This window comes from Natrix helvetica, assembly GCF_964273705.1.
Source record: "Natrix helvetica genome assembly, chromosome: 2".
NCBI lineage: Eukaryota > Metazoa > Chordata > Lepidosauria > Squamata > Natricidae > Natrix > Natrix helvetica.
The window spans coordinates 107,132,940-107,147,588 of record NC_138552.1 but is presented as its reverse complement, the minus strand read 5'-3'; the positions used below and the strand labels follow the sequence as shown (position 1 = coordinate 107,147,588).

Sequence of the window (14,649 nt, the reverse complement as noted above, 5' to 3'; positions counted from 1 at the left end):
GATAGCTGCCCCCTTCCCCGTGGTCATGTGGTCACATTTTGGATGCTCAGCAACGCCTGCATTTATGCTCCTTTGTAGAGTTCCGCAATCACACAATCACCATGTATGATATTTTTGCTGGAAACTGGTGTTTTGCTTCCAATTTCCAGCAAAAACTGCCCCATAGCAAACAATGGGTTTGCTTAATGACTGCCACGTTCTCTTAATGACCACGTCACAAAAGGTCATAAAATCACCAGCCACGTGATCATCACAACTTACAACCATAATTGCCAGGCTCAATTACAATCATGAGTCGATGATTACCTGTAATGCACAATTGAGCTAGACTGATTGATCCAACCTAGTTTGACCTCTTCTCAAGGTGAGGGAGAAACCATGGAATGATCATAGAAAAAGCTTTTTCTATTCTCCTTTGCTTTTAGTCCTGATAGAAGATAACTTCTTATACAGAACTTTAGCAGGTCTCTCAATAGCCCAGGAGATTTTTGGGTGAAGAATGGTACATGCTCTTTGATGGGACTGCCAATCTCCTCTAAGTTCTTTTTCAACCACAGCATAATGGAGCTCTTTATCTATGTTTTTCATAGTGAAACGGATTTTTTTTTTTAACTTCAACTATTACCTTTTTAAATGGACGAATATTGAAGTTTTCATTTATAGGTATGGAAAAAGTGGTGCTGATGAAGGTTATTATTTCACACTTTCAAGCCGATGAACTCAATTGCTATTCTAAGACTAGCACAAGACTGTTTTTTGGGGTTGTTTACTCATTTGCACTTGCCAAGGACATTACTTCAAAGCTGCCAAATGCCCCACTTCTTTCAAATATTACCTTTGGCTAAAGCCTTTGCAGAAATGTCTCTCTATTCCACTGATCGGGACAGCAAAATGCAGGAACAAAAGAGAAAGAATATCTTTTTTTGGTTTCAATGTTTTTCAATAGAGCAATACTTCTGTGAACTGTGACTCCTTCAAAATCAGTGTTTGAGACTTTTTTCCAGAATGTTTTCTTTTAGGGAGGCATGACTTCCTTGTTGTAGTGGTACTAACAGAATAGTATTTGGTTTTCTTCTGCATTTATAAGTTTTATGGGGAAGTTCAATCTGAAATTCAAAGTACATGCAAGTAAGATGTGCTGCTTATGGCTGGAAACTGGAAAACCAAACTTGAAAATAGTGAGTGGTAAAACTTATGAACTAGGAATTCCCATGATTTTTTTTTCATTGCTAATACAATTTTCAGACAACCAGCAAATGGAGTTCCCAGAAATCTGTTTGACTATATTTTTAGTAAAAAGAGATGGAAGAGCTTGGTCGTAACAGCAAAGATGTAATCGAGCTCACTGTGAGACAGATCAAAAACTGCTTATGCGTGAGTTCCAAGTCCAAAGAACAAAGCCAATCAGTTTCTGCAGTATGGGAACGAGAGAAACTATGGAACGAAATCAAAGAAATCTTAAGGATGAATGTAAAGGGAGACTGCCCAAGATCAAGAAACAGAAAAAAAGCAAACTGGATGTCAGAACAGTTGGTAGAAATTGCCGAGAAGAGAAGCCAATATGAAAACTAGTGTTTAAATTAAATTCTCAGAATGAACTTAACCAAGAAGTTCTGAAAGCTGTTAAAAGAGACCAGAAGCATCATCATAATGACTTCTGTAAAGGCAATGAAGATGAGAACACAGAGATGGAAAAACAAGGGATGTCTTTTTGAAAGATCTCTGAACTAAACTCAAATGAATATGCAAAAAGATGCCAATGGACAGAATCTGATTTCAAGAAGATCAAACAAATATGGAATATGCTGAAATTAAAAAGGAGTTAAATTTAGCTTAAAGTAGCTAAATGCAAGCTATCTTAAAAGATATTCCCTATTCACATTCACAAGAATCTTTAGTGCTAGAAGATTAAGTTATATCAGAATTCCAATTAGTACCAAGTCACAAGGCTACAGTGATTGATGAAATATCTATAAAAATATAGCAACCAACAGAAGAAGTAGAAACGACATTGCCACTGATGCACTTTGGACATCGGACAATCAAGAACCAAAAATACCAAAAAAGTCAACATGTGTTTAATTGACTATAAAAAAGACCTTTTATAGTGCTGATCACATCCAGTTGTGGAATGTCCTTTGAAAAATGATTATCTTAGAACATTTTATTGTCCTCATGCAAAACCTATACAATAAGGCAATAAGCCACAATCAGGCAGAACTAAGCATGGAAAATCCAAAGAACCAGAAGGATCATGAATACACAGCCATTCAATCTTGTCAAGATTAAGTCTGTTCCTCCCCAACTATCTCCAGGCACTGGGATAAGACTTTGGCAGCACCACTTGTTCTACCGAAGGTCTAGATGTACAGATGGGAATCTTCAGCTGATTGAGAATACCTGACCTTGCAAGGATGACCTCATCAAGCAGCTCCATGTAGTTAATAAAACGGAGGGTGCAAGAGCTTCAAACCTGTGTCACCCTATACAAACCAGGGGCTTCTGACTCCCTCCCTCCTTTCCTATCAATTTGACTAGAACCAAATTCACTAGGCATAGTGAAAAGTGTGGTACCACCTATCAGCCTGCCTCCCAATAGTCCAGTCTCAATCTCCACAATCAGAAGGATATTGTTATCATTGTACTGCAAGTAACTAAGAGAGCTAGGAAAACCAAGATGATTGCATCACCCCATCCTGGATTAATAGTTAATAGTTCTCAGCAAATGTTATCTGTGCTATCTATGTCCCAGCCTGAAAGCAACTGAAAAAGGTCCAGATAATCTTCCTCCCAGGCTGTCTGAAGTTGCAGCTAACTATTATCTCAACACCCTTCCTCCAAAAAGAGACCAACCAGAAACTTTCCATAACAGTTGGTTTCAAGCAAATTGAGCCTCCTCCTCCTCAAATATGAATTCATCCCTGGGTAAATCCAATCATATATAATCTCTCAGGAGGACTTAACCAACCAATAAAAACAGGCATCAAACAAACATGCTGATTAACACACTCCATTTCTTTAAGTACAGGATCAAACACAATGTCTCTAAAGGGGATCTTGTGACCTCTCCCTTCCCACCACTGAGAGAGAGCTCGGGAAGTTATTTTCTAAGCTGACAAAAACATCTGCTTTTCTGTTCCCCAAGCAGCAATGCTTTTACAGTATACATCACTTTCATTCCTATTCAGAAAATGCATTTTATATAAAGCATAACACAATGGGAACAAACAGAACTCTTCCACAATAGCTTCCTGCAATCAGTGCTGCAGTGCTTTGCAAAGGCAGCTAGCTTGCTTATGAAAAGAATTTCCAGTCCTGAAATGATGCCATTAAATAATGATATTCTTTTGATGAAATTAGTGTATTGTCAGATTTTTCTGAACCGAAGTCAGGTCTTCTGATTTTATTTTTTTGATTGTAGAGTAAGGTATTGTTGAGTGCCAAATAAGTGACTCTGCTGGTTTCTGCTATTTATCCAGCTATTTGGTTTAGTTCTGTTGGGTTTTGTTGGTATTATTTTTTTTATATTATGCTTTCATGGGTTTTCAAATGAACACCTTCTTCTGTGGATGGATGGGATAAGTTACTCATATTGCACAGGTAAATGTTAATTAATTTTAAAAGGTAAACTCAATAGTCCTTGGCAATCCAGATGATTAGCAAACAAAGTAAAATAATTCCTAAATAATACTGTGTGACTGGATTGTTGCTAAAGCTTTTGAAAAATCAGAATCATGGATATGGATTTAAGTTTATGGCATATGTTAAAGGTTTATGCAAGCTAGTTATTATGTAACTAAAGTGCATGATGGCCTTTATTTTTTAACATAAAATAGAAAAATCTTAAGATATAGAGACTTAATTGATAGACAGGGAAACTTAAAAACAATTGAAGAATTGTCAGAACAGAACATGAAAGTTGACTGGCTAACTTACCTTCAAATCAAAACTAAATACAATAAAGATACCAAATTATATGACATTGAAACAGAACCACACGAATTGGATAAAATCATTCAAAGCTCAGATAGAAAAATGATAGGGAGAATATATAAATTTCTCCTGAAGTATAAAATGGAAGAGGAAATTGTGAAAGAACAAATGATAAAATGGGTGCAGAACTTTGGATATAATATTGAATTAGACAAATGGGAAAGATTTTGGGGAACAAACTTAAAAATGACACTCTCAGTTGCATACAAGGAAAACCAGTACAAAATGTTTTATAGATGGCACCTGGCACCAACAAGGTTAGCTAAAATATCAACAAATACCTCCCCAAAATGTTGGAAATGCGAATCGATGGAACGTATTACCATTTATGGTGGACCTGTGAGGAGGCTAAAAAATTTTGGAAAAAGATCAAAAATTGGCTGGAGGAAATAACGGGAGTTAGAATGGAAACCAGAAATCTTTTTATTAGGAATAATGTCTGTGAAATACAAAAAAGAAATCCAGTATTTAATACTACATATAACTGCGGCGGCAAGGATTGCCTATGCCCAGAAATGGAAAAACAAACTAACTCCAAGTGAAGATGAAATAATAAGAAAGGTTATGGACTGTGCTGAAATGGACAAACTAACTAAAGAAATTCAGGGAAAAGAAGAATCAGAATTCTACCAGATATGGGATAAATGGTATAGGTGGATGGAGGAAAGAAACAAGAATCAATGAAGGAATGTAACAAAACTTAAAAATAATAGTTATGAGTAAAATAAGAAAGTTAAGAATGGTGAAACCCAAATAAAATACAATTGAATGGGAAATAATATAAGGTGAATGCTATCGATTGACAATTGCTATTAGAAAGAACAGGAAGCTCCTGTTTGTATTGTACTGTGTAAATGTGTTCTACGTCTAAGTTTTGTGTGTGTGTATTTTATGTTTGTTAATAAAATATTTTTTAAAAAATCTTAACAGACCTATACTTGTCGAATATTTTAATAACAAAATGTCAGAGACCAATGGACCATAACAATATTTGATAGATCAATCTTTTTTTAAAAAATAAATAATTGTGAAGTTCTTGAGTTTTAGCTTCTTATGTTTGAAATATCTGAATCAACTTCAAGCAATAAACTATGTTTATTTTTATTGCAAGAGTTCCACTTGAAGCCATGTGTTCATGCATGTTTATAAATCTTGAATGCTACATATTTTCTCTTGGAGGGAGGGAGGAAATAATTCACTACTAGTTATGCCATCCCAACTCCATTCCACCCTATCCAAAAATAAAGTGGGTAGTGAAGTTGGGCCAGTCACTTTCTTTCAGTTCTAAAAAGAAGGCAATGACAAACCACTTTGGGGGGGGGGGGGGGACTTGCCAAGAAAACTGCAAGGATTTGCCCAGGCACTCTCCAAAATGTAGACAAAATTGAACAGGAAAAAAAAAACTAGCTCAGAGTTATATGATAGTCCCTAAACTGCCATCTTTCCATAGACTGACAAATTTAGTACTTGCTTAAGTTTATAAATATACCACTACACCTTTATCTGTCTGTTTCTTTTTATGTCTTGTTGTAAGAGGCCGCTTTGTTTGTATGTACTACATCTTGAACAAAATAGGGACAAGAGAAATAGATACAAACTGAAGCAAATCTAGCAAAATCGAGGGGGTCCTCAAACAGACCTACTTTAATTCTTCAAAAGCAACTTATCTATTGCATACATTCACCATATTTTATGGCATATTCCCCCTTCCCCAATTTCTAGGCGTCATCTACAAACAACAAAAAATGGTGAACTGGAGCAGCTCAACAGTGATTCTACTGAGAGCCTTGGGGGATCAACAGCCAGCTTGAATTTGGATACAAATCCACTCAACAGTGGAGGTAGTTAAATTTTGTGTATCTGTGTGGGATTGTGATGATTATGTAAGAAACATATTCTGCAGATGAAATGATTTGTACTTTGCATTTCTTCAGTTGATCCAAAAACAAACTTGTCCTACAAAATCAGTCTGCCACTTTTTCAAAGAATCTTGGGAGCCATCTTCTTGGGAGGACTAGAGGCTTATAGTAATTTATAAAGCTTGTTGATTCATGAGTCAGGAAGATATTGCAGGGATGCAAGAACCCCACTTAGTAGTAAAGTAATAATACAGCTTCAGTCAGTCAGTCAGTCAGTCTGAAATATTTACATGATCGCCCAATTCAAACAACAAAATTCTAGGTCTCAAAATCATTTAGCAAAAATATAGGAGGAAATGAATTTCTATCACTACAGCAAGCTAAAACAATTAAATGGCAATCAGGACTAAAATATGTTATAACCAGTGGTGGGATTCATCCAGTTCGCACCACTTTGGGAGAACAGGTTGTTAAGTTTCCGAGCAGTTTGGTGAACTGGCTGTTGGAAGAAATCATTAGGGCAGATAACCGGTTGTTAAATTATTTGAATCCCACCACTGGTTATAACTCACCAATTGGGAATTCTGCTCATCCTGATCTAAAAATCTAGGAAAAGACCCAGATCTTAACTACCTTTCTAAAGACCTGCAGGATTAGGAACCAATTCTACATCAAGAGGGACACTTTGAAAGGAAGGTACTACCGCCCTCCTGAAACACTACATAGCTTATTTCTTCCTCAGCTAAATGTAAATTCTGTTTTCCATATTTTTGGTATATATCGCTATGAGGTGCAAAAATGTTTTCTAGGATAGTTATCTAGAGTACCAGTAATGGATTCATTCCATTTGTTCGTTGCCTTTTGCAAATTGAGAATGCACCATGTAGAGACATGCTGCAGGGAAGAAGAGTATTGATAGGCAAGCAAGGTGCCCTTCAGGAAAAAAATTATCCAGCCTTATTTTTTAATTTTGAGGAATTTATAAGAAACTTCTGAAGTCCCGCTAACTTATTTAGAGACATAGCATGAAAGTCATAAAAGAAAAATACATTTTCCCAACTTAGTAATTGCCTAATTATGTGATAGAGTTCACTACATAATTATCTGTCACCATTAGAAATAAAAAAATATTCAGTCATTTATTTGTCATATTTATACAGCTGCCCATCACACAATCAAGTGACTCTTTATATAACTGTAATTAGCCTTTTCTCCACAGTTTCCCCAAACAGATAAGACAGCTTGCTATGTCACTACGTGATTTTCTGCATTGTATTCGCAAATCAATAATACATAATGCAAAATTAGAAAGAGCAAGCATATTCCTAACCTGTGAATTTAATTTGAGAAGGGGAATGCTCCTTAATTCCGGAAATTTAGGGGGGAAAGCATATATTAATTGTTTTTTAAAATGCCATGCTTCAATCAACTTTGGTTTTTCACTAGGTTGCTTTTTACCAGATTGTCATATGGCTGACTTTCTGCTTATATATTTACCCTGTTCCAGCTTCATTTCTGTAGGGCAGTCAGCAGTACTTGCCTATGTGACAAAATGTCGGTGATCTTCAAAACACTGTGTGGCATTGACTTCTACCTTTCAGTAGTGTTTCTTTATTATACTTAGTGATTCATTTCCCATATTAGTCAGTTTATTATAGCCTTAGATTAGTACACCCATATGAATATACATGTGTTATACTTCGTTTCCACTACAGAATTTGTTGGAAATGACTTTGAACTCTACCCTACACACTAAAACTCCCATTTTAAGCTTGTTGTTGCTACTAGTTTGATTTGAAAATATATGATTTCACCACCTTCTCCAAAACCTCCTCCCCAAAAATGAAAAGTGACAGATGAAGCAAAGTTATCCAAAATGACTGAATCAAGAAAATATCCCATCAGATGGCACATCCCACTTCCTCAAAGAAATGTTAACCACTTCCCAAAGTCTGTCTAGTCATACAGAGCCACCTTACTAACCAGATAGCTCTAGGTCCAGCCTATGGGTGACAGAACATTTATACTACAGAGAACCCTATCTAAATCCTTGCCTCCACAGGCCCTCACACATAAATACTTGAACAGCCTGTCAACCTAAGCAGTCTTGCTCTATCTTCATTTCTTCTTCCACAAAAATAACCTTGCTAGAAGCATTACATGCTCATGATAATATGTTCACTATAGATGGCAAAATACTCTTAGAGAGTACTGATAGGGTGAATAGTTCTGCCACAAAATGCAATGCTATCTGCCTATTTCCCCCCAATAGGTAGGGGGAAATAGGTGGATAGACTCTATCAAGGGGGAGAGTCAAAGAGTATGTGATATATTTGCAAACTGACTTGAGGATCAGCAGAAGGAACAAAAAATATGAGATCATTTTTTGTCTATTTTGCTGAAGTAGAAAAAAAAACTGCTGATAGCATTATGATTTCAAAAATCAAGTGATCCAACTTTGTGGGGGGACTTGGACACATGCTGTACAGATCACGTGCTACATCTGTGTAACATGTGACAGAAACAACGCTCCAGTTTGTGATCGATTTTGTCATATGTAAAATGAATTGAGCCCTGGGTCCATTACTGTTGTTGTCTTCTGATAATCCAGTTGGTGCCCAAAAAAAGCTTTGCTGCACCAAGGATCAGTGGTGGTGGTTGCTTAACAGCCATTGTTGCCCAGGTAAGTGATATTGATATATGGAAAATCATTTGTTCCCATACCATATTTGGTAATGAAGATATTCTCAGTAAATGAGTCTGTTCTTTACTTCTATGTTTCATTTTCAGATAGAACTTTAGAATTTTATACTAGGCTCATGCTGCAAAACATCTTTATGCTGCCAAGATTTTCTGGCTTATAATTATCTTACTTGTCTATGTATGTTTTAGGAGAATTGTGCAAAATGAGTCTTCATTCCCCCATCCATACCGAGAAATCTGCTTTGCCTTCCGTTCATTTTGCTGCATATTTGACTGAAAACACAGCACCCTGCAAAACTGTGGAGCCTCCCCCTCTGCCCCAAAAGAAAACTGTCAGCAGAGCTCTTTCATCACCCGATGGATTTTACTGGGGCTCATCCTCTCCATCCAAAGCAGCAGTCTTCCCGAGCTTCAAGTTGAACTCCAGTCAATCAGAAAGTAACGTCTGTATCCAAGAAAAATCTCTCTTTTGCTCTAACTTGGGAATCAACCATCACACCATTTCCTCCTCTGAGTCCCTGGGGAAAAACTTCATAGGGTCCACCACTACTCCATTCCCAAGTTCTGCTAAGAACAGCAGCCTTTGCGGCTTTCAGGATAGAAACCTTCCATCTCGTTCTTCCTCACAGCACAGTATAGCCACCCAGGTCTCCTCAGGTTCTGGCCTTCAGCTCCATAACCTCTTCAGCAACATCAACAGCAAAGAAGGCATGTACACCAAGTTAGGAGGACTCTATGCAGAATCCTTGCGCCGCCTGGTCTCCAAATGTGAAGAGTATTTTATGCATGATCAAAAAAGTGAGCTGCGTTTTAGTGAGAACTACTGGCCTTTCTTCAAACTTACGTGCAACACACCATGCTGTAATGCAGGAGACGCAGTATATTTCTGTGCAACATGTGCCAAGGATCCTTCTAGCACTTATGCAGTGAAAGTAAGTAGTTGAAGACTATCATTTTGTAAAGTAGGGGTAGGAAACATTTCTCGCGCCTTATACCCCCCCCCCCCCACGCCTTTTCAGGAAATGTATCAAGCCTAGAGTTCATTCAGCTAAAGCCAGAGCCAAGAAGGAGCAAGTGCTCCCAGCCTGCAAAGTCCTTTTTGTCTTTGTGACACTTCAAATAACTAGAGGAGGAGACAACTTTCCAGAAGCAATGCAAAGGTCCAGAGAGCAGGTGCCAGAGAGCAGGTAAACCTAGAACTAAGGAGACATTTCTGAACAGTGAGAACAATTAACCAGTGGAGTGGTTTGCCTTCAGAAGTTGTGGTTGCTCCATCACTGGAGGCTTTTAAGAAGAGATTAGACAGTTGATTGTGCAGAATGATATAGGGTCCTCCTGCTTGAGGAAGGGGTTAGAAGAAAAGACCTCCAATGTCTCTTCCAATTCTGTTATTCTGTTATCTTGAGGTCTGCATGATGATTAAAAAAAAGTTCCATATGATTACCTAGGTGGAAATTCTCCTCAGTGGCTTTTAGCTGGTCTCTTGCTGCTGGGAAAAGACATCTGTCATTACTCTGGAGAACTTTAGTAGCTCTTAAATGTATCTCCTAGAGTCATTGTTGAGTGGCTTTGCTTGAGTTGAAATATAGGCAGGTCATGAGACCTTGAGGATATCATTGGTTTCTTTTGCTTTGCCTTGCTTTGCCTGTGTAATTAATTAGTCAAAGAATTTTCACTAGTCTGATTTAAATGCTCAAATTAGTTGGTCTCATTCAAAATTCCTGAAATAAATGGTCTGAAACAAAAATATCCAGGTTTCTGGAACATAGGGCAAAACAAATATACCATCAACTTTTCTTCTTCTTCTTCTGTTCTGATCAAAATACTTTGGGCTTCTATTTGAGGTCTTTTTGGAGAGTTTACCTGGATTAGACAATTCCTTTCAAACAGCAAAATTCAGGGGCAAATTGCAGGTAGCAGGATCAAGGCCATTGAGAGACCAATGTGGATTAAAAAGGTGAGCTACAAGAAAAACAGAAGTACAGGGAATAATTAACTCCAAAGTGCCAAGTCAGAACAAATAGATTTTTTAAAAAAAAAAAATCTCTCAGACACTGTCATCAAAAAAGGAGAATTTCTGGGCCTCTGCCAATGTGCTTGGCACTAACATTCTCCTTCTTTTAACAGGAAAGTGAAGTGTCTGGAGTCAGGCCAAGAGGGTGTGTAGCTGGGATTGTTGTCCTGGAACCTCTTTTAGTGCCAGGAGAGCAGAACAATCAGGAAGTGAGTCTTGACCCTTCTACCATCATTTGAGCACGAATCTGTGCCAAGAACTCCATGAGGCCGTGAATTCCTGTGATTCATGAGAATCCTCTATGGGTGCAAATGAGTCATCCTTTCCAAGACATTTGGCCATGTAGGGCAGGACTTCCAGAATCTATTGGTGCTCAAACCTACCAGAAAGCCCCAGGCTTCCCTGGCAGTTGCCACCTTTGTTCTGGCTTATGGTTCTGTAAGTTTTTAAAGGGTGCCCTGGCATAATTGCACACCCTTAAGTAAAAATACCACCATCCTTGAACTTTCAAAAAAAAAGAGAGGATATTTTCAAATTATTTCACTCACATAATTTTGATTGTCGCTTCTTGATCTAAGTTCTAGATAACAGTTACATCTTTTCAATCCAAAGAGACTGGAGATGGTTTTAATCACGTTATAAAGAACCTGCTTTCCTTTAACTCTGCTGATCTCTTTGCCTTTTGTGGATTGTGGCCTTAACTTTCAATGCTGTGCACGAAGTGTTGTCTGCATAGATGCCAGTTTCACAAAAGGAAAGGCCTTGCTCTCCTGTCAATCAAGCAATCACACGGGGTGTATTCACAATGGGTATTTAAAATAGAGTGTACAATTGCTAGGAAAGGAAATAAGCCTTTTTTGTGTGTTCATTGCAGACCACACGTGTTTATGCCCATGTTACAGAATGTGTCTTTATTGTCTCAGGCCCACACTGTAGCATCATAAGGCCGAGCCTAGAAAACTAAGAACTAAGTTAGGCGGCTGCTGTGGGAAAATTTAGTTAAGCAGTTTGGGACAATCCCTTCGTTTTTCATTGCTTAAACATTTGATTGATTGACATATTTCAGGACTTAGTCACTGAGCTAAATAATTTTCCCATGTGCCTCTCTTATGTTGCAAAAAGGAAGGCACAACTCATAAAAGAGGAAAACTACAACCTCATCATTGCGTGAAGTCACCCTCCATTTTACCAGCAGTTTCAGGCCTGCTTGAAATTTTGAGCTAAAATGTGGATCTTGTTATGAAATAACATCATTTTGATTTATTTAAATTAGTCATTACGTTGAGTATCTAAAATCTGGAACATTTCACATAATATCCAAACTCCTATTTTTTTCCCTGTCATTTGCAGGAGGTAGATGGGATAGCTTTGCATAATTTGGGGCTTTTAGCACACAATACAAGGAGGACTACAATCTTGATCTGTCTTTTTTTTAATCCAAGTTAATAATGAGACAGTTTTTTTTAAGTAAATTGTAATCCAGGAAGAGATATACAGTAAAATCCTCCTTTTAAAACACACTGTTGGGAGATCTTGTAGTATAGGTAGTGTAATATATTATTGATATTAAACTTCATTTTTTGTGGATGTTCCTAAAGTTTTAGATCCTGAAGTGTGTGTGTCTGCTTGAAACAAAACAATAAATCAATTTATATTTGAAGAAAAAGATTAAAAAAAAACAATAGGAATGAAAATCATCTTTTTGCTCATGTAAGTCCAATAGAAATGGAGTAATTAACGTGGTAATAATTTAAGGAATATCAACTGTAGTAGTAATAGTAACAACAACAATATAAGAGTATCAATGTGCATTACGCTTTTTCCCCTATTCAATTGTGTCAGATTCTTGGAAACTGACTAAGCAAGTTCCTGCAGTTTTCTTGGCAAAGTTTTTCAGAAGTGGTCTGCCATTGCCTGCATCCTAGGGCCGAGAGAGTTTGATTGGCCCAAGGTCACGAGCTGGCTTTGAGACCAAGGCAAGACTAGAACTCACAGTCTCCCAGTTTTTAGCCATCACCATTACAAAAAAACATCTTCTTTACAGCAGCCACCCCTAACTTTTGGGGCACCAGGGACCGATTCTATGGAGAGAGATTTTTCTGCGGATCAGAGGGGACGTGGTTTTGGGTGCGCCCTGCATCCCGCGGATGGGGCTTTGCTTTTTTGTAGAACCCAGTTTCTGGCAAGCTGCAGCCCAGTGCTTTACATAGTATTATAAGGGAGGGAAGTAGTTTAGAGACAGGTTGTCTCCATTTAGATTAGATTTACAGAAAGGGGATGGGGATGGAAAAACCTAAGACAGTAAGCCAGTACCAATGGGTTCATGTCTAAATTACTCAGTAGAGGCCAAGTAATATGAAAACTAGGAGGGTCCCTCCTGTTCTGATCCTTCCTCACCTTCTGCTCAATCGTAATTCCCTGTCCTAGATATTTAGAAGTGATTGGCCGCTCATGCTGTAAAGGTATTTGGAATTCAATTTATATCAGACCCAGTAACCGTGATACAAAAGCTAAAAGCTATCTGGGAACCAGAGGCTAAGATATCTGAAATTGCTCTTTAGCTCAAAACTTCTCTAGATACCTCTTTGATGACTCAGCTGGTTCCCACTCAGCTGCTTGTATATCTGTTTGCTTGCTAATTGCTTTAGGGAATATCTTTGCCTCTGTATCCATTTCTTTGTTTCCTAGTCAGTTGCCGGTGACATTTTCAATCTTTGCTTGTATTTTTCCTTATAGATATGTACATACCAAGACATTAAAGCTGCAGCATCCTGTATTAGCCCTTCTATTCCCTTTCACTTCAATATCCAGCAGGACTGTGGGCATTTTGTAGCCACTGTGCCCTCCAGCATGGTGAAGAATGCTTCCACGGACAGCCAGTGTCCTCCCCACGCTGCCACTGAGCAAGAGTGTGTAGTTGTCATTACCCGTGAAGTGCCACACCAGACTGCTGCTGACTTTGTGGGAGTTGCTGAAACTTTCCATAAAAATGAGCCGGACCAGTATGAGAGGAGAGTGTGTTTCCTGCTGTTACAGCTTTGCAATGGGTTGGAGCATCTTAAGGAGCACAATGTTATTCACAGAGATCTCTGCCTAGAAAACCTGCTGCTGGTGCGCTGCAAGCCTTCTTTAGGCTGTGGCAGGACCCAAAATGACAAGCATCTGCCAAGGCTCCTCATCACCAATTTTTTAAAAGCCATGCAAAAGCCAGGCGCCGGTGAATCCAAAGCAAAGAAGAACCAGGCCCGGTTAGCTCCAGAGATTGTATCTGCCTCCAAGTTTAAAAAGTTTGACGAGTTTCAAACCGGCATTCTCATCTATGAGCTTCTGCACCAGCCTAACCCATTTGAAGTTCAGACCCGTCTCAGAGAACAAGGATACAACCAGAGGGACCTCCCTGCCCTTCCCAACCTTTCCATTTATTCCAGCGGGCTCCAGAAACTTGCACATTTACTCCTGGAAGCAGATCCAATCCGGCGTATCCACATCACAGAAGCGAAGCGGATTCTTCAGTGTCTGCTTTGGGGTCCTAGGAAAGACATAGCAGAAGAGCCACTAAAGCACAAGGAAGCCCTTCATGGAGCTCTTCAGAACTGGATTGACATGAAACGGGCTTTGTTAATGATGAAGTTTGCCGAGAGGGCAGTGGAAGCAGAGCACAATGTTCAGCTGGAGGACTGGCTTTGTTGCCAGTATCTGGCCTCTGCAAATCCCTCCTCTCTCTTTAAGTCTCTGAAACTTCTTCATCTCCTCTGATCTCTGTAGCGGTTTCAAAACTGGCATTGGTTCTGGGCAGAATCTGCCTAAGAGTGCACTTAGTTGGCTCTATAGAAAGTGGGTGCACACGTCACATTTTTCCTTTGTGTAACATTAACTAACCATTAAAAAAAAAGATAATGCATTTTATGCAGTCATTGTGAATGTTATAAAAATGTAAACAGTGTTATCTAGATTCCACCTCTAAGTAACTCTTGAAAGCCCCGTTAAAGTGTTTCTCCCCCACCCCCCAATTTGAAGGAGTTTGTTCTTGTAAGATGTTTTGTTGTTATTTTCATATGAAATAGATTTAAGTTAAAACAA

General features: G+C 38.5%; 1 protein-coding gene across 2 annotated transcripts in view; it reads left to right on the top strand.

Annotated features, from left to right (window-relative positions):
* The window catches only part of PRAG1 (PEAK1 related, kinase-activating pseudokinase 1), a 37,566-nt gene extending 22,917 nt beyond the window's left edge, over nucleotides 1-14,649 (top strand). For both annotated transcript variants that reach the window (XM_081940689.1, XM_081940690.1), the window contains exons 5-7: nucleotides 5,716-5,834; nucleotides 8,745-9,487; nucleotides 13,306-14,649. In XM_081940689.1, the coding sequence (XP_081796815.1) occupies nucleotides 5,716-5,834; nucleotides 8,745-9,487; nucleotides 13,306-14,325 (1,882 nt within the window). In that variant the 3' untranslated portion in view covers nucleotides 14,326-14,649. The remainder of the gene's footprint in view (nucleotides 1-5,715; nucleotides 5,835-8,744; nucleotides 9,488-13,305) is intronic.